The sequence below is a fragment of the Coregonus clupeaformis genome, chromosome 4 (genome assembly GCF_020615455.1).
Source record: "Coregonus clupeaformis isolate EN_2021a chromosome 4, ASM2061545v1, whole genome shotgun sequence".
NCBI lineage: Eukaryota > Metazoa > Chordata > Actinopteri > Salmoniformes > Salmonidae > Coregonus > Coregonus clupeaformis.
The window spans coordinates 17,269,061-17,294,809 of record NC_059195.1 but is presented as its reverse complement, the minus strand read 5'-3'; the positions used below and the strand labels follow the sequence as shown (position 1 = coordinate 17,294,809).

Sequence of the window (25,749 nt, the reverse complement as noted above, 5' to 3'; positions counted from 1 at the left end):
AGGGCTACGGGCCAGAGGAGCGCTCCTGGGTTCCAGCCAGGGACATCCTGGACCCAGGTTTGATCCGAGATTTTCGCACCCTGGGGCCGGGGTGTTCTGGAAGGAACGTCAGGAGTCGTTCCTAGAGGAGGGGGTCCTGTCAGCTTCCTGCCTCCTGTTTGTCTCCGGGCCTCTAGAGGTCATCTGTGTTCCCCCTCTGCCTTAGTTCTTCCTCGTGTGTCCTAATTAGTTTGATCCAGGTCACCTGTGCCTTGTTTCCCCTTGTGTATTTTAGCTGTGTGTTTTCCCCTTGTTTCTCACTTGGTTATTGAGTCCTGGCTATGTGTCTCCTGCTTTGTTCCACCGTGTCTTTCCAAGTAAGGTTTTCTAAGTTATCTTTGGTTTGTTTTTCTCCCCTCGTGGAGTTATTTTGTTTTGCCTCCTGTTTTGTTAGTATACCTCTTTCTGAGAAGAACTTTTGTTGGACTATTTTTGAAGTGCTAAGAACTTTTGTTTTTACATTAAATCTACTTGCCTGGAGTATTGCCTTGGGTGTTTCATTTGGGTCCTACTACACCTCCTCTGTGGCTAAGGGGTATTACCCCCAGCTCTCCACATCTGAGACCGGAGTTCAAGCCCAGCTTGTGACACCCCCTTAGACTCAATGACTGGTTACGCCAGCTTTAGCTGCAATAACTGCAACCAAATGCTTCCTGTAGTTATCAGTTAGTCTCTCTCGCCGTGGAGGAATTTTAGCCCACTCCTCCATGTAGAATTGCTTCAACTCGGTGACATTTGTGGGTTTTCGAGCATGAACTGCTCGTTTCAGGTCCTGCCACAACATCTCAATGGGGTTTAGGTCTGGACTTTGACTAGGCCGTTACAAAACTTTAAATTCCTTATTCTTCAACCATTCTGATGTAGACTTGCTTGTGTATTTTTGATCATTGTCTTGCTGCATGACACAGCTGCGCTTCAGCTTCAGCTCACGGAGGGATGGCCTGACATTCTCCTGTAGAATCCTCTGATACAGAACAGGATTCATGGTTCCTTCAATGATGGCAAGGCGTCCAGGTCCTGATGCAGCAAAGCATCCCCAAACCATGACACTACCACCACCATGCTTGACCGTTGGTATGAGGTTCTTACTGTGGAATTTGTGTTTGGTTTTCGCCAGGCATAACGGGGCCCATGTCAGCCAAAAAGTTCCACTTTTGACTCATCTGTCCAAAGAACATTGTCCAAGAACTCTTGAGGATCATCCAGGTGCTTTTTGCTAAACTTGAGACGAGCATTCATGTTCTTCTTAGTGAGCAATGTTTTCCACCTTGCTACTCTGCCATGAATCCCATTTTTGCCCAGTGTCTTTCTGATAGTGGAATCATGAACATTGACCTTAGCCGGGGTGAGAGAGGCCTGGATGTTGTTCTAGGGTTCTTTGCAGAGGTGTGGACTCGAGTCACATGACTTGGACTCCAGTCTGACTCCAGTCACAAATTTGATGACTTGAGACTCAATTTTATAAAAAATTTAACAACTTGAGACTTGACTTCGACTTGGAGCCTCAAGACTCGGGACTCGACTTAGATTTAAGACTGATGACTTGAAATTATCTGGGCTGGTTTTGTAACGTTTTGTCACTCATTTTGTGGCAAAGTCTCTGTGGATCAGGCTACTCTTCACGCAGCCAGAGACAGTAGTATCGCACTTGCTAGTGAAACGCACACTCTGCCCTCTGATTGGACCAGCAAACTGTCAATCAACACTGGTAGCGCAGTGAGAAGGTTTTGGGGGGTCAAGAGTGTGAAACTGAATGAGAAAAATACATAAAAAAATCAGTGGTGTAAAGTACTTAAGTAAAAATATTTTAAAGTACTACTTAAGTCGTTTTTTGGGGTATCTGTACTTTACTATTTCTATTTTGGACAACTTTCACTTTTACTCCACTACATTCCTAAAGAAAATAATGTACTTTCTACTACATACATTTGCCCTGACACCCAAAAGTCCTCGTTACATTTTGAAGCAGGATAGGAAACTTGTCCAATTCACGCACTTCTCAAGAAGAAATCCCTGGTCATCCCTACTGCATCTGATCTGGCGGACTCAGTAAACACAAATGCTTCATTTGTAAATTATGTCTGAGTGTTGGAGCATGCCCCTGGCTATCTGTAAATAAAAAATACAAAGAAACCGTGTCGTCTGGTTTGGCTAATATAAGGAATTTGAAATTATTTATACTTTACTTTTACTTTTGATACTTAAGTATATTTTAGAAATTACATTTACTTGTGATACTTACGTATATTTAAAAACAAATACTTTTAGACTTTTACTCAAGTAGAATTTTACTGGGTGAATTTCACTTTTACTTGAGTCATTTTCTATTAAGGTATCTTTACTTTTACTCAAGTATGAAAATTGGGTACTTTTTCCACCACTGTAAAAACCGTAGCCTACCATTTCAATGTTATATTTATACCTTTGCTTATTCGATCTGGTCATTAACATAGGTCTACCGCATTGCACCAAATTATTGTTATCTGTCTTTCAGAACCAGAAAAGCATTGGCGCGCAAAGGCGAGCGCACATATCCAGATTAGTAACCAGAAATAAATCACTTGGTTAATTCTTTCCGTTTTGCCTGGCAAAAGCAGAGTAGCCTACCTACGTTAATATTATCCATATCAATTTCAGTTTAGCAATCTGCTACTGACTCATCTTTGCCGGAACAATAGGCTGGTGATTTCATTGATCATTTTCATATTTCATATAGTCCTAGTTTGGGTGGATTATATACCTCAGTGGTGGTACTGCCTTATGTCTAAAGATAACTGTAACATCGCACTACCTTCAATACTTATGGGATGAAGATGTAACATTAATTGGCTAATTAATTACGATATTTGTGAGGAAGAAAAAGGCTACTGACAGATCATGCTTTCCATCCAATCCTGCAACCCCAGCTGCATACAGGTAGGCCGTATGATCCTGCTTGCTTTGGACTCCAGAGAAGTTAAAATGTGACATGATATCCCTAGTTGATATTGACTGTTAACATGAATGACTTTCAGCTCAAAATGAAGGTGTAAAATGCAGTTTATTTCTGTATCTTGTGTTTTGAAAATGCTTCACCTGTGCGTGCGTGCATGTGCGTGCGCGGAGGTCGCAAGCTTTGAACCACTTTTTGCGGTTCGCGGGCCAAATAGTTTGAGAACATCTGAGCCAGCAAACAGATTGCCAATTTGCTGTACAGCTATTGAATCGGGTGCAGAGCAAAGGTCAAATTGTAGGGAGAGAGGATTGACATAAATAAATATGCAGATCCCAAAATTGTTTGTTTACTTTTCATGGTCACCAGCAATGGGGTCTCAAGCAACAATTACTAGCATAGGCCTACTGGTCTTTTGGTATGTCAAAACTGCTTGAAATAGATAATTGAGTTATGAACCTTGCATTTGTTAATTATTACATAATCAAAATGTGTTGTAAACAAAATAATGAAAAGGGCTGTCTGGTTCCTCAATAAATAGACAACGTTTTTTTGAACTTGGGACTTTTAGGTTCTATCAGCACTAAGCATAGTTCTGAGATATTGAGCATCAGATTTCACATCCCAGATTTCAGAACTGTTTTGTAGTGAATTCTTCTTTCATAACCCATTAAGGTCCTCCCCTTAAAAGGTACCTAAAGTCCTGAGACATTTGTAAATTAGGTGATGGCGGCGGATGAATGGCATGACAATGGGCCTCTGGATCTCGTCACAGTATCTCTGTGCATTCAAATTGCCATCTATAAAATGCAATTGTGTTCGTTGTCCGTAGCTTATGCCTGCCCATACCATAACTCCACCGCCACCATGGGGCACTCTGTTCACAAAGTTGACATCAGCAAACTGCTCACCCACACGACACCATACACACACTGTCTGCCATCTGCCCGGTACAGTTGAAACTGGGATTCATCCGTGAAGAGCACACTTCTCCAGCGTGCCAGGGGGCATCGAAGGTGAACATTTGCTCACTGACGTCGGTTACGACACCGAAATGCAGTCAGGTCAAGACCCTGGTGGAGGACGACGAGCACACAGATGAACTCTCTGAGATGGTTTCTGGTAGTTTGTGCAGAAATTCTGCGGTTGTGCAAACCCACAGTGTCATCAGCTGTCCAGGTGGCTGGACTCAGACGATCCCACAGGTGAAATAGCCGGATGTGGAGGTCCTGGGCTGGCGTGGTTACATGTGGTCTGCGGTTGTGAGGCCAGTTGGACGTACTTTCAAATTCTCTAAAACGACGTTGGAGGCGGCTTATGGTAGAGAAATTAACATTACATTCTCTGGCAACAGCTGTGGTGGACTTTCCTGCAGTCAGCATGCCAATTGCACGCTCCCTCAAAACTTGAGACATCTGTGGCACTGTGTTGTGTGACAGAACTGTACATTTTAGAGAGGCCCTTTATTGTCCCCAGCACAAGGTGCACCTGTGTAATGATCATGCTGATGTAAACAAATTTGTGCACAACATTTGAGAGAAATACACTTTTTGTGTGTATGGAACATTTCTGGAATATTTTATTTCAGCTCATGAAACCTGGGACCAACACTTTACATGTTGCAGTCATATTTTTGTTCGGCGTATATCAATGATATCATATCTATGTAAAGAAAAATTTCAATTTGCTCACCAGATCGCTGGCCAGAACTTGTTTCCTGTTTTTGCCATTGTAATCACAGTAGTCAATAAAATCCAGGTAGGCATCCGCGAAGTAGAGCAGATTGTTGGGATAGTCAATGGTTAGGCCGTTGGGCCAGTACAGTTTGTTGCTTATGATGGTTGTCCTCATCTTCCCGTCCATACTGGCCTTCTCAATGCGAGGGTTCCTCCCCCAGTCTGTCCAGAACATGAGGTGAGCACTGCACAATAGATCAACTGTTATAGTTACAGTCAATTACGCTGTTTTCATTCATTACATTTGTATTTCCACAGTGTACTCTACTCTCTAAAGATGAGCCTCACCTGTCCCTTGGGTCAAGCACAAGGGCTCTGGGATTGGTCACATTCTCACTGACCAAGACAGTCCTTTGGGTGCCATCCAGTTTGGACACCTCAATGGTCTCCAGAACATAGTCAGTCCAATACAGGTTCCTGCCCACCCAATCCACTGCCAGGCTCTCTGTCACTGTCACTCCACTGTCAAAAACCTGTCAAATCAACACACATATGTTTAAGTGACTGGAGTTCATTCATTTCCCTAAAGAATGTAGAAAATGTAGCATTTTTGTGGGAAATGGAAGGGCATTCGATACTCACCACAGCCCTGTCGCTGCCATTTTTGTGAGCGCTCCATATTCTGTCCTGGCTGGTGTCAGACCAGTACACACGATCAGTCACTGAGTCAAAGTCCAGCGCCACAATGTTTCGTCCATCCCGGACCAGCGAGCGGACCACATTGGGCTGAGTGGTTATGTCATCGGACACAATCTGATTTCGGCTGGCGACTAAAAGGAAAGCCTCACGTGAACCTGTAAACAAAAAACACTCTCTTCTCACCTGTGCATTATAATTCAAATGAGACTTCTCATCAGCTATAGAAAATGATTCCTTAAAGTACAAAACAAGATCAATTGAGCTCCTCAGATATCTACAGCAGGGAATCAATGCAGCCTTGTTGGGAATACTGGCAGATTGAATTACAGGGCTTTTCAGCTGGTTATCTTTGAGGTAGATGGGCTCATGTCAGGCACACTGCTCATAAAAAAGCCCTTTGTTGTTGATGATGTCCTAATTACCCTGAGAGAGAGTCATTGAGTGACATATATGTTATTTGTCTTATCTGGGGAAATCAGAGTAGAGTGGGGAGAGAATGAAGAAGAGAGAGAGTGCATCCGCCGGCGGTCTGGGGCCAACACCGGCTCCATTTAGATCATTCCTGTCCTGTCCTGTCCAGCCACTGGACAGTTTATCATGTCTGTGTGGGCCAATCAGATATATTGTATATCCATCTCTGCCTGTCATCTAGGAGACTGGATTTAATCCACAGTGGGAGGATGTGTCTTATTTTGAAATTAGGCCTATTATGTTTAGAGGAAACATAATTGAGTATGTTGTGGACTAAATGTATGTGAGTAATTGTTTCTAAGAGCACAAAAAGAGCACAAAAAGCATATTCAACCCCCCCCCTCCCCACACACACATCGTCCTCCTCACCTGAGACCTTGCATGTGCGTTGATCAGCCTCCAGAGTGTATCCGTCTGAGCAGTGACAGCGAAAGGAGCCTCTCTCGTTGAAGCAGTGCTGGCTACACAGGCCAGGGGGGCTACACTCATCTATGTCATCACACGTCTTCGAGTCATTACTCAGCTGGTAGCCCATGGGACACGTGCACTGGGCCCCAAACGGCCCCTGGATGCAACCGTGGGTGCAACCTGCATTGTTGTCAGTGCAGCTCTCCTGGTCTAGGAGGGTAAGAAGAGGAGAGAGTGGATAACAGATGGTAAGAAAATGAAACACCTTGGTGTCATACATAACAGGCAATGTGGATAAATGAACAAACTGAATGAAGACACTACTATAGCTAGCTGCTCAATTAATCACAGTGCTACAAATAGAGCATCGTCACAGCATCATCTACCCTAGATGATATCTATTGAATTTCTTCAAAGCCCACCATTTATACATTCTGAAACACATTTTCTACATTTGTAACTACAGACAAGAATTTCCTTTTATCCTCCAATTGTGTTTTGCAACATTCTACCCATATTGAGATGGTTAGTGTGGATGGCAGGTTTTGGGATGAATCAAAGCTACACGCGTGAGGTTTTACCAATGATTGAGGTTGTTCCTACCTGGCAAGGGCTCGTCTGAAAGCAGTGAGGAAGGCAAGAAAGGAAAATCATAGATCACTTTTAAGTTAATACAGACCAAATCAACACATGCATGATTTGAACACAAGATTCCACACATAACAAAAATTCCTCACAAACATTAACGCACTCAATTCGTTGGTGACCAGAAATGCTGTGCAAAATATGTCTAGATTTCAAGTGACCAGTGAAACTAGAAAATTACAAAGAGAAAAATTACAAAGAGTGCACTTCATTTTCGTAACATGACACTATTAGCAGGCTGGCCTAAAAAAGGCAGAGAACCAGAGATGGTGACTTACTGCAGAGCGGGGATTCGTCTGCACCATTGGGGCAGTCAGGTTTGTTGTCACACACCCTGCTGATGTTGACACACATGCTGTGGCCCGGGCACTGCCACTGCCAGCTAGGGCAGCGGAAAGGTGGCGTGGGGCAGTCTCTCTCGTCACTCATGTCCCTACAGTCGTTGTCGCCGTCGCAGAGCCACCCGTGGTACACACAGTTGCCATTGTCACAGCGGAACAGGGTGGTGGGGCAGGTGCGGGGGGGACAGACGTGGTGCTCGTCTGAGCCGTCCTCACAGTCCGGGTGGCCGTCACACTCCCAGGTAGAGGGAATACAGCTGCCGTCTGACTGGCACTGGAACTCACTCTCATGGTGGCACATCCCTGGGGGTCTGGTGGCTGGGCACAGCAGGAGAAGGCAAGGTCAGACAGTTTAGTGAAGTGTGGCTGAAGCTCCGGAGGAAGACACAACAGAACCTTAGAGATGATGTCACTTCACTGAGAGTATTGCTCAAACTGCTGTGCTCTAAGACCAGTTGGTTGATCAACTCTGTATGTATAAACTAATCCTTATATTTTCTTCTTGTGACTCAAAACAAAGAAGTTGGATACTTACAACAGCCATTGCATTTCTACTCTGTATCAAAACCCACTATGTGTACATTCTACATGTCACTACAGACAAAAATATATATATACAATTGTGTTTTGCAACATTCTACCCATATTCAGAGGGTTAGTGTGGATGGCAGGTTTTGGGATGAATCAAAGCTACACGTGAGGTTTAACCAATGATTGAGGTTGTTCCTACCTGGTAAGGGCTCGCGATCGTCTGATAGCAGTGAGGAAGGCAAGAAAGGAGAATATATAAACTGATCATTACATTTTCTTGTGACTTAAAACAAAGAAGTTGAAAACTTACGACAGCCAGACTCATCTGAGTGATCGCTACAGTCAAAGACCCCATCACAGCGGTAGTAGGAGTTGATACACTGATGTCCATTAGAACACTTGAACTCATAGAGAGTGCAGTTGTAAACTGCAAAAACAACAATGAAGGATGGCGTTTAGATGCAAAGTCATTGTGTGTACTGTTAAATACACATGGAATAAGATCAATGGGATAAGAGGCTAATGTATGCTTGTGTTTACAGTATATTCAATTGACTTGAAATTGTGTGACACTTGTTGTTGGTGCTGTCCAACTATGTAAGTTCCTAAATACAGTACAGTGCAGAAATAATACAGAGACACTCACTGCAGCCCTTTTCGTCAGCCCCATCCATACAGTCTCTGTCTCCGTCACAGACATAGCTGGGGCCTATACAGCGGTGGTCTGGGCACTGGAACTGTTCCGGGTGGCATGTACCACTGAGGTCTGCCAACACAGAGAGACCAATGGAGCTAACAGTTAGATGCAACACATCATGACTGACAGACATTCACAAAAAGACACTCAACAACAGAGGAATTACTCCTATAGTAAATGTGTGAAAATAAAAGTGATCCTTGACTAGGAGACTCACTGCAGTTGGCCTCGTCCGATCCGTCTTCACAGTCGTTGTCCGTGTCACACACCCAGGTGTGTGGGACACAGCGGTTGTTGGCACAGGTGAACTGGTTGGCCGCGCAGGTGCCAGGGGTCTGGGTGGGGCAGTCCCGCTCGTCACTGCCGTCAAAGCAGTCGTTGTGCCCGTCGCAGTGCCATCCACTGGGCACACAGTGCTGGTTGGCACAGGAGAATGCCCTGGGTGAGCAGGTAGTGTCTGAGAAAGAAAAGTAAGGATTAATGAAACATACATTTTTTGCTACTTTCTAACACTGTAACAAGCCATTCTAAGTATACTAAAGTATCCAAAATATAAGTATAAGTATATTAAAGATTATTTCTAATGCCCCAATAATGTGCCTCGAGTGACAAACAGTTAGTATACTCCATTGAAACATAACATAATGCATTACTATGAGCTCCGCCACAGTTGGCCTCATCACTGTTGTCATGGCAATCGTCAACGCCGTCACATCTGTAGTTCTGAGGGACACATTTCCCATTGGTGCAGGAGAAGGAATTGGAACCGCACTGCAGCGTGGGGGGCTCGTTGGAAGGGTCCTCTACACATGTCTGCTGGCTGGGCGCCAGCTTCATGCCATACGGACAGCCACACACCCTCTGGGAGTCCGGCGCCGGGAAGCAGAAATGGCTGCAGTCTCCATTAGGGTTAGTATTCCTATTGCAGAAGTTGGAACCTGAGAGGGGTAGCAAAGGATAAATGAATCCAGTGATGGCCACAGAGTTATCCTCCATAACATAAACACTGCAGCAGGGAAAACAATGAAATAGTTTCTCACCAGTCTGGGAGTTGGAGTTGAAAGATTTGACATGCATGATGTGGCTGATTCCCCGCCTGATGATGACCATCTCTCCCCCGTCAGTCTTGCGCACACGCACGATCCCACCCAGGCGCCAGTCAGTGAAATATGCATAACCTGGATGGGCCAAGCAGGAATGCTCATGAAACTGAGACCCGGCATTGGGAATACCAGGGCACAACCTATGACATTAGCTATTTTATCTCATATCATCACTGAACTAATGTTTGAGATGACACGGTAATTGCTCTCTCTAATGATCATCAATCAAGCTGGATTGACAAGTAGTAATGAAATTCTAACGATGAAAGCTTTTATACAATAACAAGGTAGCTTTAAATGCAACTGATGGAATAGTTTTGCATTCCATTCTTCGTGAATTTAAAAAGGAGAAAATTGAATCACCTCCAAAAATGGTGAGACCAAAAGGATGTGAGATCTGAGTGATGCGCTCCAAAGACAGCCTGTTCTGTCCATCAAAGGTGCTGTGTTCGATCTTATCAAAGAAGGCATCCACCCAGTACAGGCGCATGGAGCTGGGGGGAGACAGGACCAGTAGGACAGACATTATTAAACACTGTTGCACAAACATATTGTCAGGAGGAGTATTAGGGAAGATCAGTCTGATAAGAGGCTTAATGAGATCTTACAAACGTAGGATCTTAATTTGATCACTCTTTTGTTGCTGAGAATTTTCCTGCACCGCAGGAAATGCAGATGAGCTTTGTGATTTACATAAATTCACTAAAAACCCGCACTAACATACTAACAGATTAACAGTATTCCACATTTCATTCAGCCTCATTTTGACCAGTTAATAACCTAACCACCAATCAAGCAACATTATAGACTAAACGTTCAAATCTTGTTGATGCAATATTATTTTGCTGTTACAATACAGGTCAAATTAAGATCCTACATCTGTAGATGGGTGAACAATAGCATGATTTCAACTCAATGCAAATCGTGGCACAATGTTGAAATGTAGTGACAAAGTCAATCCTAATGATCTATTTGTTATGAATGAAATTGCTATTTCTTTTCTTGATGGAGTATTACTGGAAGAGGAAGAATGGCGTATTGTGAGGCCATTCCTTTGGTCCTGCTAGGCTCTGGGACCATTGGCTCACCTCCAGTCGATAGCAAGGCCATTGGGCCAGCCAAGAGTAGTGTTCACAATCGACAGAGCATGTGACCCATCACACCAGGCCCTCATAATCTTCGCTGGACGGTACCAGTCGGTCCAGAAAATATACCTGCCAAAGAAAACATACACATTAACCAACACTCACATTTATATGGGAAAAGATCATAGTGTATTTTTCACCTCAACCGAAGTAGACTCTGGCTTTAGGACCACTTCAAAATCTTTTATGAACTGAGAAATATAGACAGTTTATTTCAGAGCTCCACAGGGCTTTTTCCGTTTAAGCCAAGTTCTTAGTGTTCACTACAATACTGGCCTTCATGCAGCACTAATCTAGGCTATTGGACCCAGAGGCCTTATGACTTTGAAGCTATTGGAAATGTCCCACTAGCACTAAATAAAGAGTCCTTTTATCAGGTTTGGGATTTAAAGCGCGAACAATCTATGAATGGGTCGGTACCTCTCGCATTATACTAGGTGTGACTAGACAACTGCTCAGTTTGCTAATGCTTTTTCATGTTCTTAAGAGGCAGGGATCCAGGATGAAAGCATGGGCCTCTGAGCTCTGCTGGTTCTGGCTAATGCCCTCACTAAATTGTGCATGCCCAGGACATTGGAGTACTTGACCAATTTCACACACTAACTTTGTTTCCCTTTGACATCCTATGGTCCTTTAAATGAATCTTAAACAAATATTAACTTATTAGCATTTATATTAATGAATTGAATAGAACCAAACATTTAAATTAGGATATTATGCTGTAAAAAGCATGTATTCAGCGGTAAAGTCAGCATTCTTCAAGCATCAACAAGATATATAAGCCTATCATATCTGATCTCCCTCCCTTTTTTTGTTTTTGTTGCAACAGAGGTTGGAAGTGGCACCAAGCCTCTCTCCCTGACCCCCCCTCCTCAGCTCCAGCCAAGCTGTATTTACCCAATCACAGGGTGCACCACGATGGACCTGGGGTTGTTCAGGTTGCGTATGATGGCTCTCCTGGACTGATCGGCCACCTTCATGACTGAAATACTCCTGAAGCGTGGGTCCGTCCAGTAGAGGTTCTTTGAAATCCAGTCGTAAGCCAAGTCCTCCACGCCGTCCACTCTATTGGCAGCTAGCACCTCCCTGCCTGGGAAAATCAAAGCGGTGACACCGCCATTTAATACGGAGATGAAAGAGGAACACATTTAAGTAAATAGACTGTCAGCTTGCATTTGTCCTATGTAGACCTGACAGAGAAAACTAGGGCTGGTCAACCCTATGTTGCAAAAACAACACCACTGGCCAGTACAGATTGTGGTTTCATTTTCTACTGGAATTTCTTTACCACATTAGTAACTTATTTTACATGTAAGTTAGAAGATAAATATTGAATCTTCTACAACCTTTATTAATTATGTTCCCAGTGTTTGTTTTATCACATTCTGGAGCCTGACTTTGAGCTGTTACGTGATAGTTTCACTGCTGTCCATGCTCTTGTCCGTTCCCTTCCTCCTTCTCTCCCTCCCTCCCTCTCTCCCTTCCTCCCCCATTGCACTACCCGGCTCCATAAGGCACTCCCCTAACTGCCGGTATAAGCTCGGCTGGATCACATGCTTGAACTCTCTGTTTGAAAGGATATATGTAGGGATGTAACCATGGTTACAAAAAAGTATTTCTTCACATTCTAATAAATGGAAAACACACTCAGTAATAATGACCTACAAATTCAGTAATAAAAATATATTTAACAGAAAATTCAGTGTTTGATTCTACATACAGTATCGAGTCATCAATCCAACCAAATAAATGTAGGCCGCTCTCACCGGTGCCATCCACTTTCTGCTTGTAGATGATGTCTTTGGCCGTGTCTGAGAAGAAGATGGCATCGTCCTCTGCGCTGAAGTCCACCCCAACGAAGTAGGAGGGCGTTCCAGTGACAGGAAGGATGACATCCTCCTGAGAGGACAAGTTGAACGGGATGCCTCGGACAGCCAGCTGGCTGGAGAAGAGTAGGAACTGCCTCACCGCTAGAACGAGATAAGAAGACATCCACCACCAATCTTCTACCTCATATTTCACACCACATGGGCACTCACAGTATAAAGGACACAGCACATTGAAGTGTTCCAAGTCCAATGTTAATAGAGAAAAAGCAAAACGAGGTTTATGTGTTGGTCTTACCAACACATCTCTTGCCATCAGCATGCAGGTCGTAGCCCATACGACACCTGCAGCGGAAGCCCAGTCCTTGGTTGTCTGACCTGTGGCTTAGAATACAGATCTGCTCACAGCCGTCCCTGTCTGCGCCGCAAGGATTCGCCACTGTCAACACAACACACGCTCAGTCACTGACAGAACATGCAGAAGTGGGACAGATCAGTGTAGTTGTACCCGTGACATGCTTACCATATGGTTGTCTTAGTTGGTGTACCACTTGCACTCCATGCGGGGTCTGAGATGTGGTGTAGACCACCTGAGGGTTAGTGTCACTGAACTTGTTGGCTTTCATCACGGCCATCTTGGTCCAGTCAGTGAAATACACAGTGTGCTCAAACAGACTGATGCCAAAGGGATGGGGGATCACAGCACCTCCATGGACAACTGTTTTCCTGAAAGGTGGAGAGAATACCATGAGCAGACTGTACATTTCCCATTGTGAGAGACAGGGAACCTGCATTGTTTTGACTTCTTACATATGGTCTCTCCAGACATTTGGCCAAAAAACATCCAATTTGAGCTCTTTCATAAGGAAAATATCTGGTATGCTTACCTATGAAGCCCATCATATGTGGTGGTTTCAATATAGTCATAGCGGCTGTCTACCCAGTAGACTCGCTTGGCATCAATATCCAGTGTGATCCCTGCTGGCCAGCCCAATTTAGTCCTGATGATCCCATAGCGATTGGTGCCATCCATGTAAGCCCGCTCCAAACCTGGCTCTCCATTCAGAGAGTCCCAGTCTGAGAAGAACAGGAACCTGTGAAAAAAATGTATTTAGGCTTAGTTAGGTACAGATTAGGTACAGGTTACCAGTACAGTAGGTTGCCAAGAAATTGTCAAAGACTCCAGCCACCCAAGCCATAGACTGTTCTCTCTGCTACCTTACGGCAAGTAGTATCAGTGCACCAAGTCGGGAACCAACAGGACCCTGAACAGCTTCTACCCCCAAGCCATAAGACTTCTAAACAAGACTGCTAAATAGCTAATCAAATGGCTACCTGGACTACCTGCATTAACCCTTTTTTGCACTGACTCTCTTGCACTTACTCTATGCACACACACTGGACTCTACCTACACATACTTAATTACACTTACACCACAACTCACACACACACACACACACACTACATATGCCCACACACAAAAGAAATGCATACACATGCATACTGACGTCACACACTCACCTCATACCCCTGCATATCAACTCGGTATTGGTACTCCCTGTATATAGCCATGTTATTTTCTACTCCCTATATACACTGAGTATACCAAACATTAGGAACACCTTCCTAATATTGAGTTGCACCCCTTTCTGCCCTCAGAACAGACTCAATTCGTTGGGGGCATGGACTCTACAAGGTGTCGAAAGTGTTCCATAGGGATTCTGGCCCATGTTGACTCCAATGCTTCTCACAGTTGTGTCAAGTTGGCTGGATGTCATTTGGGTGGTGGACCATTCTTGATACACATTTTTTTATCTTATTTTTAACTCTGCATTGTTGTAAAAGGACCCGTAAGTAAGCATTTCACTGTTAGTCTACACTTGTCTACGAAGCCTGTGACAAATACAATTTGATTTGATTTATGTACTGGGTGCAATATTGAACATTGGTAAATTGGATTTCATAGCAGCAAAGTTATTCTTCCTTTTAGCTATAAAACGACCAAGATTGCAACTCAACAAAAGGCCAGTACATAAATACATAAGCGGATTTCCTTTTTTAATTGATTTTGAAACAGACACATCCTCCACTGTCTTTGTCCCCAGTCTTACAGGTGGGCCAGCCCTAAATCCCACCGAGGTAGAACAAGTGTGTACATTTATTATCACTTCCCAATTTACCTGTAGCCACCTGGGCCAGGCTCCCCTCTTGAACTGCACTATTGGATTACAATGAGGCTCATCACTTTTAATACATGCTCACTAATCCGCCAGGACAATCTGCGAATCTCACACACTCATTACTCCCTACTGGTACAGCATGACAGAGAGACAGAGAGATAGAGGGGTGGAGGATGGAGGGATAGAGGACTTGAGGATGGGAGAGGTCCCCTCGACTCACCCCACAGTTGGGTCCACGGCCAGCCCTCTGGGGTTTCCCAGATTCTCTGCAATCAGCGTCACCCGGTTATTCCCGTCAAAGTCCACCATGTCAATCCGGTTGACACTGGCCTCCACCACATACAGCTTATTGTTCACCCAGTCCACGGCAAGGTTCTCTGGGTAGTCAACTGATACATTTAAAACCACCTGCATATTGGAACCGTCCATATCCACCGAAAACACCTGGCCAGAAAAGAAAGCATTGTTGCTAAGAGATTAGCTCTTTGGTGGTTAAGGCTCCAGAAATTCATGGAGATATTTTTTAAAAAAGACAGTCCGAGAAACAGGGATGGGATATGTCACCATAATACCCCAAAATGAGAAGGAAATTACTGTCATTAAGGCTGGGCTTTGGTTGCTTGTCTGACTTCCATCTTGTCTGTCTAGTAGTATTTGAGTGGTGCCGTCGGATAGTATTCTGAAACCTGTACCCTACTGATTCCAAGATGGCACCAGTTTCTCAGGCTTGAAGCCTTGGCACCTCGGAAGGGATAGTGCTCTTTACAGCTCTGGCTCATTTGAAATAAGACACAGACGTCTAAAAAGCAGGATTTTCAGCTGACCTGTTTAAAGAGAAACTGAATATGTGGAAGTAGCCTGCTAGTTTAACCTCCCTAGTACGTTCACATGGCCTGTTTGTGGTCCCCCCACTTTAAATCAGATGACATTCCGCCATGGAGGTGGCTGATCTACACAGATACCACACTCCTGGTATGTCCCTGCTTTTCAGTCTCATGGCTGGGGTTCAAACCATACAGAAGCCAAGAGGCTGAACAAAGCCCTTTGAGCTGGCCAAAGAATGCATATAACAGGGTGGACTCGGTGAAAACAAACACTGCACGATTACTTTGAACACGATCGGGTTACAAAAATTACACTGAGCTATGTGAACATCATACCAGCATATCACTGTTTTCCAGATTAGACATTTTGGATTCCATTCCCAACCTACTTCCCCTTCATTATGACCCAGCCATTTGGGAGCCGACAGGTCTACCATTTGTACAGTATTAACAGTGGCGGTATCTTAAGAGATCTGTCAAAGTATTCCCTCTCCTTTGAGGAGGGGGGGGGCAGGTTCCTGTACAACTCAAGCATTTCCTCAAACAATAAGCCTTTCTATCCTGTGGACTGTAACTACGGTCCACTGTACAGGTAGTTCTAACGATGCACTGATGCCTTAACAGGGCCACAGGAAACCATTCATGAGAAGTATTTTAATGCCAGTATTACCTTGTTCTGAATAGTATCCGTCCAGAATACTCTATTGAGGAGGTAGTGGAAGTCCACCCCGACAGGGACTCCTCTGTTCTGGGAATGGACCAGGGTGCGTGAGCTGTGTCCATGGATGTCACCAATCAGCAGGTCTCGGCCATTAGAGAAGACCAGCGAGGCTATGCCAGCTACATACAGTAGACAAGGCAATCAGTAAGGTAACATGCTCAAACATTTCATAATCTCTTCTTATGAATACCTGTCATATGCTGTTTGAGCACTTGTTTTTTGACTGTATAATCATTCATTAATTTACTCAGCAGTGGAAAACAGTAAAGAAATAACAATACATTTTAGTCAGTCAGTTTTGATAACATACTATTGAGTTGATTCAAATATTAATCTATAGTAATACATTTTTCATTTTCATGTAATACATTTTATGTCATTTTTAGAAACCCAAATGGCTAAGATAATTTGATCTGTATTATTAATACAGCAAATCCCTCCTTGCTGCTGGCCTCAAAGTCAGAGGGGTCTGTCTCTTGGTCAATAGCCATTCTCTGGTCCACAGACACAAACGACTGGCTGAAACAACAATCAGTGTGCAACAATGCACCAGAAAGCAGAGCAGGCGGACAGAGGCTGGCAGACAGGAGGCTGGGTTGAGGGGCTGAGGGCCTCTAGCCAGGAGGAATGAGTTTGATATGTTGAAGTATATTGAAGCTCAACGCTGGCCACTCACTTGAGGTGTTAGCTCTGCAGTATCGGTGCTGCTCTAGGAAATAGCCCTCTCGACAGCTGCAGCGATGGGTTCCTATCCGATCTTCACAGAGCTGGTCGCAGACGCCCCACATCTGACAGTCGTCAAAGTCTTCACCCAATAATAAAATAAGAAAAAAACTGAATGAGTCAAAAGCACACATCCCATATTCTACCTCTAGTAGCCTGAGTTTCCAATTATTTCAATGTACTGTAACTGAGTGAATATGGCAGTATTTACCGATACAAGAGCGGCTGTTGTTGTTGTTGACAATGTACCCAGAGGGACATGAGCAGGTTCCTCCCTCAGGGGACGCATGACAGCGATGCTCACAGCTCAGAGAAGCACACCTCCAGATACCTGACAAACAAAGACAGACACACATTACTCCCAATGTCACTTCTCAAAATAAAGTGTGTGCGTGTGTGCACTTTAAACTGGTTGTATCGTTACTGACTGCAATTGCGTCCAGCAGTGGTGTTGGTCTCATCCTCTCTATCTGGACATTGGGCTGTCCCATCACACAGTTGGTCCATGGGAATACACAGGCCTGAGGATGGACAGGCCCATTCTCCAGGATAGCACTCACGTGATACAGCGTCTGCAGAGAAAACAAAGTCATCTTCACTGCCTTGCTTTGAGAAAACAGCAACAATGTGTGAGGTATGCATTGAAGACAGCAGCCTTATCGGAGGATTCTGCAACCCATCCTCTAAAAACACTCTTCAGAGCAGCGTGGAGGAATGTTTGTATATTATTTTTTTTAAACCTTTATTTAACCAGGTAAGACCCATTGAGGTTAAAAACCTATTTTGCGAGGACGACCTGGCAAGAAGGCAAAACAGGAAAATAGCAGCGTGTATATAAAATATTACAGAAAAATACATAAAATACACACAAAAGACAAAGTGTCACAAGTTACAGATACAATTGAAGATTAGAAACAACTGCAGCTATTACAAACAGTGTTGTCAATCAGAGTCTTAAAAACAGGTAAGACCACTAACTCCCCTAACTTTAATATATTTTGAAGAATTCTAAAGCTCTTTGGAGGGGTGAGCGATCAAAGAGGCATTTGACTACCACACTTTAAAAGCACAAGCACAGTGCTTAGCCCATACCAACCATGGAGACCAAAGGTGAATCAGGTTTATACACCGCAGTGTTTCTCACTCCTTCAAGTGTGTTTCTACTGAACCCGCTTACTGTTTCCTTTTCAGGGTTCTGGGTCCAATATTAGAAATGTGTCAAGAGGAAGGGGAGGTGGAACTCTGTAGCGTCCATACCACAGCCTTTCTCATCTGCATTGTCTTCACAGTCGTCTTCTCCGTCACAAAGCCAGACCTGGTGAACACAGCGACCGCTGGGGCACGTGAAGTAGCTCCCTCTGCAAGTGGGATAGGCTACAGGGCGAGAGAGAGAGAGAGAGAGGGAGAGAGAGAGAGAGAGACGGGGAGGGGAGGGGGGGAGAGCGAGAGCGAGAGCGAGAGCGAGAGAGAGAGAGAGAGAGAGAGAGAGAGAGAGAGAGAGAGAGAGAGAGAGAGAGAGAGAGAGAGAAAGAGGGGTAGCGGGAGAGAGAGAGAGAGAGAGAGAGAGCACATAGAAAAGGTCAGATTAAGTCCAAGTTAGGGGGAGAAACTATCTGGGTGAGGAGTTAAGATGAGAGGTGCAGATAGCAGTAGTGGTGCGAGGAGGGTAGAGGTACGCACTGCAGCTCTGTTCGTCACTCCTGTCTCCACAGTCGTCGTCATGGTCACAGACATAGCGTTGAGGGACACACTCTCCGTTTCCACATTGGAACAGGCCACTGCTGCAGTGCTGTGCTGAATAAAACAGACACAAAACCCCTTCAGTGACTGACTGTTTGTGTCGGACAGGAGGAGGGCCTGGTTAAATGCGTGGTCATGCGTCACTGCTAGGGCTGTGGCGGTCATACAATTTTGTCAGCCGGTGATTGTCAAGCAAATAACTGCCGGTCTCACGGTAAGTGACCATTAATTAATGTAAACACATTTAGCATTTCCTGGCTTCCATGCATAGCCTACAATTCACTGATGCAGACCTTTGGAACATCTACATTTTAAAAAGTCTAATAAATCCATGTAATATAGCCTACACCATAACAATAAATCCATTATTTATTTTAGAGAGGTCTAAAGAAACATGTAGTCTATTTCAGAAGAACAGAATACCATACTCTGTGTTGTCCTTCTGTTAGGCCCTGATCTGGCTATGGGCTACACTAGTTCATTTAGCTGACAAGATTTGCTTAGAATTCCTTGGCATTATTTTATATTATTTTATAGTATGAAGAATACAATTGAACATAGCTGAATAAAATAGAAAGGATATATTCTCCAAACGATTTTAGGGAGTGTGCACATGCGGCTATTCTGTGTTGAGTGGTTAACAAAGAAACAGATACTCCTAAATGCTTAATTTAGAGTTATTTATGTAACCTTAGTTGTGATACAAATGTTAGGCTATATGTTATGATTTTTAATACAATCTAAGGCTGCATGATGCGTCTCTAATGATGATTTGAAAAAAGTTGCATGAAAGGCATGAGCTCTGCCTTGTTTTTTGCGCAGGTTGTACACACTTCATCAGTCTCTCATTCACAATTTGACAAGCACTTAATAATGCCTCGAATTTCCTGGCTGCATCCCCTTTGTGTGGCCGTTATGCCCCCTAAAAAAATCCATGCCTTTTGTGGCCAGTGGCCGTTGTGCCCTTGGGCTGAATATAATAATTATAATTCCCTTCTCCCGGCTGTGTGCCGAAGCACCTCTCACTCACATGGCTCTCAGTCACATGATTGGGTCTTTCTCACAGGCTACAAGTGAAGACAGACACATCGGGGACGCAACTGCGCACGTCCTTATCCAATTCCCGAGGCGCATATTGAAGATATTGGAAGAACTGTCCACATTTACTTTTCGTCAGCCAACAAGATGAGTAGGCCTAACTAACAGCAAAAGCACTAGCCTATGTCAATCTACTATCCCCATAGTACAAAAGTTGACCTATTCTATTCTGTGCGAGAAATAAATATTCCAAACATAGTCCGGGACAGTTGTGGGATGTGATAGATCCCAAATTAATACAACCACTAGCATCAAAAAACCTGTTTTAAGCAATGAACCTGACGCAATAGATGAGAATATTTAGCTTAAAATGTTGATAAACTAAGGCTATTTCTTCACATTATAAGCACAGCAATGCACACACGGCAGTAGGCTATAAGCGCAAATGTTCCATTAGCAGAAAAACACCATTCTCAAAAGTGACCACAAATACAATTATGCATGTAATGCTTTCATTACAAAGGTGCATTTTCATGGTGAAAATTATCTTCCCCAAACTTGAAACTCACGCGCTGCGTATGTACACTACCGTTCAAACGTTTTGGGTTCATTAAGAAATGTCCTTGTTTTCGAAAAAAATTCACTTTTATTGTCCATTAAAATAACATCAAATTGATCAGAAATACAGTGTAGACATTGTTGATGTTGTAAATGGCTATTGTAGCTGGAAACGGCAGATTTGTAATGGAATATCTACATAGGCGTACAGAGGCCCATTATCAGCAACCATCAGTCCTGTGTTTCAATGGCACGTTGTGTTTGCAAATCCAAGTTTATCATTTTAAAAGGCTAATTGATCATTAGAAAACCCTTTTGCAATTATGTTAGCACAGCTGAAAACTGTTGTGCTGATTAAAGAACCAATAAAACTGGACTTCTTGAGACTAGTTGAGTATCTGGAGAAGTTATTTGGCCACTTTAGCTGTGATACAAACCTTATCAAAACATATAGGCCTATGGGCCAGGCTATTGAGGTGTGCGACTATGATTTTAAAAAGTCCCCAAAAACGCATGCACTGTTTGCCTTAAGCTGGGCATCATTCACAAGTGATAAGCTAATATTGTCTCCCATCACACTATTCTTGATTTAATCTTGTCTTTACATATTCAAAATAATATATGTGTCAAATTTGTTTTGATTTAGAATGGACCATTATTATGCGCCTGTCTCGAAACAGGGGCAGCTGTAAAAAATACATGTCATCTATGCACTTAAATAGAGAATGGAGGACGCTTTTCCCGTGGTCGTCGTCGGGTGAGGTTGTGTCTCTCTCTGGCGGGAGGTAAGCTTGGCTTATATGGCTTATATACATAGTTTGGGCTTTGTCGAGTAAAGCTTAAACTATGTATTTACATTGTAGTTAGGTATTGTAGGTAGTTATCGTGGGTTGTTGTATGTAATTATTGTAGGTTATTATTGTATTCGTCTGAGCCCGGTGAAGCACGAAGCTAGCTAACCCACTACCTGGACTAGCTGGCGGGTAGCTACTGGTAACTATTAGCAACTGTGGATAGTTGTTTCACGCCTGAGAGTACCTGTAATTACGCCAGCTAGCTGCCTACAATAATTACATACAATAATGCCTACCATTCAGCAGTTTTTCTAACCTCACTGTCTGAAGCGTTAACGTTAGGTAGTAAGTGGCTACTGTGCTTGAAATGTAGCTAGCTTGTTGCTACCTGGATAGCTACTAGTAAACAATAGCTGGAACGACCTAGCGAACAGACACGAACAGGCTGAGTCAATTCAGTGGATAGCTTTGCACTTGACTAGCTAACAGTAGCTGCTAGGGGTAAGTTATAATCTACATTTGTGTTTTGTTTTTACATACTGGTAGCCAGAGTCGTTCAAGGGAATTCGGGACATGGGTGACTAGTTAACGTTAGCTTGGCTCTCTCTGTGTGTTCGTGCCATGGGAGGAGGGGTTTCTTCTTTGTCTGAAAGCAATGGCTAGCTAGTATGCTAACTATTCTAGCTAACTAACTGGCTGAATAAGTTGACGACGGACTCGCTCAAGCTGTCGGGACTAACCCACAACGTTAGACACGGACACGAATGATCTGCTTGGCGTGTTGACACACTGGTGGTTTGTTGTGGCCGAGTATTGGTGCTAAACCGTGTTGTTGGAGTCCGGCATGCTAGTTGGCTATGGCGTCATATGACTAGGTGCCCTGGACGATTTTCACGGAAGAATACTGTACCAAGTTAGCTAGCTGAATAAACTAAGTTAGTCTATTCTTAGAAAACATTGAACCGCTGTAGTTTACAACAATTATAGTTTCTGAGGTGGAAGTTGGGAGAGTTATATTTGGGTGTTTCAGTGAAACGTAAGTGAGGGAGGCCCCGCTCTCTCCTTTCCCAGATGTTTAGTTCATTTCATTCCGATCTCCTTTGCATTATTGTAGCTATCATCTCTTCCCTCTGCTCAATCCTTCTCCTTCCAATCTCCTGATTCTGCCTCCTCAACCCTACTCTCCTCCCTTTCTGCATCCTTTGACTCTCTATGTCCCCTATCCTCCTGGCCGGCTCGGTCCTCCCCTCCTGCTCCGTGGCTTGATGACTCATTGCGAGCTCACAGAACAGGGCTCCGGGCAGCCGAGCGGAAATGGAGGAAAACTAGACTCCCTGCAGACCTGGCATCTTTTCACTCCCTCCTCTCTACATTTTCTTCATCTGTTTCTGCTGCTAAAGCCACTTTCTACCACTCTAAATTCCAAGCATCTGCCTCTAACCCTAGGAAGCTCTTTGCCACCTTCTCCTCCCTGCTGAATCCTACTCCCCCTCCCCCCTCCTCACTCTCTGTGGATGACTTCGTCAACCATTTTGAAAAGAAGGTTGACGACATCCGATCCTCGTTTGTTAAGTCAAATGACACTGCTGGTCCTGCTCACACTGCCCTACCCTATGCTTTGACTTCTTTCTCCCCTCTCTCTCCAGATAAAATCTTGCGACTTGTGGCGGCCGGCCGCCCAACAACCTGCCCGCTTGACCCTATCCCCTCCTCTCTTCTCCAGACCATCTCCGGTGACCTTCTCCCTTACCTCACCTCGCTCATCAACTCATCCTTGACCGCTGGCTATGTCCCTTCCGTCTTCAAGAGAGCGAGAGTTGCACCCCTTCTCAAAAAACCAACACTCGATCCCTCTGATGTCAACAACTACAGACCAGTATCCCTTCTTTCTTTTCTCTCCAAAACTCTTGAGCGTGCCATCTTTAGCCAACTCTCTTGCTATCTCTCACAGAATGACCTTCTTGATCCAAACCAGTCAGGTTTCAAGACTGGTCATTCAACTGAGACTGCTCTTCTCTGTGTCACGGAGGCTCTCCGCACTGCTAAAGCTAACTCTCTCTCCTCTGCTCTTGTTCTTCTAGACCTGTCTGCTGCCTTTGATACTGTGAACCATCAGATCCTCCTCTCCACCCTCTCCGAGCTGGGCATCTCCGGCGCGGCTCACTCTTGGATTGCGTCCTACCTGACCGGTCGCTCCTACCAAGTGGCGTGGCAAGAATCTGTCTCTGCACCACGTGCTCTCACCACTGGTGTCCCCCAGGGCTCAGTTCTAGGCCCTCTCCTATTCTCGCTATACACCAAGTCACTTGGCTCTGTCATATCCTCATATGGCCTCTCCTATCATTGCTACGCAGACGACCCACAACTAATCTCCTTTCCCCCTTCTGATAACCAGGTAGCGAATTGCATCTCTGCATGTCTGGCAGACATATCAGTGTGGATGACAGATCACCACCTCAAGCTGAACCTCGGCAAGACGGAGCTGCTCTTCCTCCCGGGGAAGGACTGCCCATTCCATGATCTCGCCATCACGGTTGACAACTCTGTTGTGTCCTCCTCCCAGAGTGCGAAGAGCCTTGGCATGACCCTGGACAACACCCTGTCGTTCTCCGCTAACATCAAGGCGGTGACCCGATCCTGTAGGTTCATGCTCTACAACATTCGGAGAGTACGACCCTGCCTTACACAGGAAGCGGCACAGGTCCTAATCCAGGCACTTGTCATCTCCCGTCTGGATTACTGCAACTCGCTGTTGGCTGGGCTCCCTGCCTGTGCCATTAAACCCCTACAACTCATCCAGAATGCCGCAGCCCGTCTGGTGTTCAACCTTCCCAAGTTCTCTCACGTCACCCCGCTCCTCCGCACACTACACTGGCTTCCAGTTGAAGCTCGCATCTGCTACAAGACCATGGTGCTTGCCTACGGAGCTGTGAGGGGAACGGCACCTCCGTACCTTCAGGCTCTGATCAGTCCCTACACCCAAACGAGGTCATTGCGTTCATCCACCTCTGGCCTGCTGGCCCCCCTACCTCTGCGGAAGCACAGTTCCCGCTCAGCCCAGTCAAAACTGTTCGCTGCTCTGGCACCCCAATGGTGGAACAAGCTCCCTCACGACGCCAGGACAGCGGAGTCACTCACCACCTTCCGGAGACACTTGAAACCCCACCTCTTTAAGGAATACCTGGGATAGGATAAAGTAATCCTTCTACACCCCTTACCCCACACCACCCCCAAGAAAAAAAAAAAATAATAAATAAATAGTAAAGTGGTTATCCCACTGGCTATAAGGTGAATGCACCAATTTGTAAGCAGCTCTGGATAAGAGCGTCTGCTAAATGTTGTAAATGTAAATGTATGTAAATGTTCATTTTCACGCCAGCCAGGTAGGCTATACTCCTGTTTTAAAGAGAAGCAATGTGCTTAATATCAGGAAAGTTGAGAAATAAATATAGTAGGCCTAGCCTATAGAAAGCTGATGGGATCCTCCTCTTTTTAATAGAGGCCATCACTCTGTTTTCTCACACAATTGCATAGCCTATAGAAATGTTGCGCAACATGAGCTCATGGGCTCTCATGAAGTGTTTGATTAAATGTTTGATTACATTTGCATTGATGTCAAAGTGATTAGAGGGACAATAGAGTGCTGAGTACCAGGCAGTTAGCAAGTTTGGTAGGCTACTAATGACCATCAGCAGCATCAGAGCTTGGAGAATCCTAATTACCGTGACTAAATGGTCACGTGGAATTTGACTGCCGTCATGACTCGTGACCGCTGGTGTGGCGGTAATACGGTCACCGTAACAGCCCTAGTCATGGCCAGAAGTGAACACTTACTGCAGTTGGCCTCGTCTGACCCGTCACGGCAGTCCACGACCTGGTCACAGTGCTGGGTCCTGTTATAACAGGCACTGTTGGCACACCTCAGCTCTGTACACTCTGGGTAGTCTGAGAGGGAAATAAACATGTCAAAACAGATGAAGACAAGTCAATCATACCCGACTGACATAGAACAAACCCATCTGTAGAATATTCAAAGAATTTAAGGAATAAGCATCAATTCCCTATAAAAAATAATTTGTTCAAAGAGGTGCATAATGCTTTCCCTTTCAAATGTCAAATGTCTCTTGTAGTCTTAAACATTTCTCAAACATGAAATGTCTCAAATGTCAGTAGTCTTAAACATTCCTATATAAAGTTCTCAAGTATTAAGACAACCTTGCAATTACCCAAATGTAACAGTCTGCTGCTAGCAGATCATTATCTTAGCTGCTGCGTCGGCAGCTCTAACCCCCTTTTAATCTCATTAACAGTAGAACATATACCCTTAGATACTCCCCCATGAAGTCATGGTGGCAATTCACCTCTGAAATATAAAGCTCTGTACGGAATTATTCAGCCTGTAATGGTGCAAGAAAAATGCTAAAAGCTAATGGGAGGATAAAAACACTTTATTCTGCCGTTGTGAGATCACCAAATGTGCAGTGCTGTGAGTCTAACATGTCGGCACAATAATGGAATAGCAGCTGAACTTCAGCTTGACTAATCCCCAAGGAATCTGCAATCAACCTCTGACAACAAGAAGCATATTGTGGCCATTCTGTCAGTCAGCAAGCCTCTTAATCTTACAAATTGATTAAAATGCCACAGGAGCCTGAGG

General features: G+C 44.4%; 1 protein-coding gene across 1 annotated transcript in view; it reads right to left on the bottom strand.

The window, feature by feature from the left end:
• lrp2a (low density lipoprotein receptor-related protein 2a) overlaps nt 1–25,749 on the bottom strand; it is a 76,898-nt gene that overhangs the window by 43,261 nt on the left and 7,888 nt on the right. The window contains exons 5-29 of the mRNA XM_041865108.2: nt 24,927–25,037; nt 18,643–18,756; nt 18,220–18,336; nt 17,391–17,534; nt 17,174–17,293; nt 16,916–17,044; nt 16,189–16,358; nt 14,915–15,138; nt 13,401–13,607; nt 13,037–13,239; nt 12,812–12,952; nt 12,454–12,657; nt 11,585–11,777; nt 10,631–10,756; nt 9,906–10,036; nt 9,480–9,617; nt 9,093–9,377; nt 8,657–8,896; nt 8,389–8,508; nt 8,053–8,169; nt 7,149–7,529; nt 6,187–6,435; nt 5,290–5,501; nt 4,996–5,180; nt 4,664–4,892 (exon numbers count right to left, since the gene is read on the bottom strand). Coding sequence (XP_041721042.2) covers nt 4,664–4,892; nt 4,996–5,180; nt 5,290–5,501; nt 6,187–6,435; nt 7,149–7,529; nt 8,053–8,169; nt 8,389–8,508; nt 8,657–8,896; nt 9,093–9,377; nt 9,480–9,617; nt 9,906–10,036; nt 10,631–10,756; nt 11,585–11,777; nt 12,454–12,657; nt 12,812–12,952; nt 13,037–13,239; nt 13,401–13,607; nt 14,915–15,138; nt 16,189–16,358; nt 16,916–17,044; nt 17,174–17,293; nt 17,391–17,534; nt 18,220–18,336; nt 18,643–18,756; nt 24,927–25,037 — 4,490 coding nt within the window. The remainder of the gene's footprint in view (nt 1–4,663; nt 4,893–4,995; nt 5,181–5,289; nt 5,502–6,186; nt 6,436–7,148; nt 7,530–8,052; nt 8,170–8,388; nt 8,509–8,656; nt 8,897–9,092; nt 9,378–9,479; nt 9,618–9,905; nt 10,037–10,630; nt 10,757–11,584; nt 11,778–12,453; nt 12,658–12,811; nt 12,953–13,036; nt 13,240–13,400; nt 13,608–14,914; nt 15,139–16,188; nt 16,359–16,915; nt 17,045–17,173; nt 17,294–17,390; nt 17,535–18,219; nt 18,337–18,642; nt 18,757–24,926; nt 25,038–25,749) is intronic.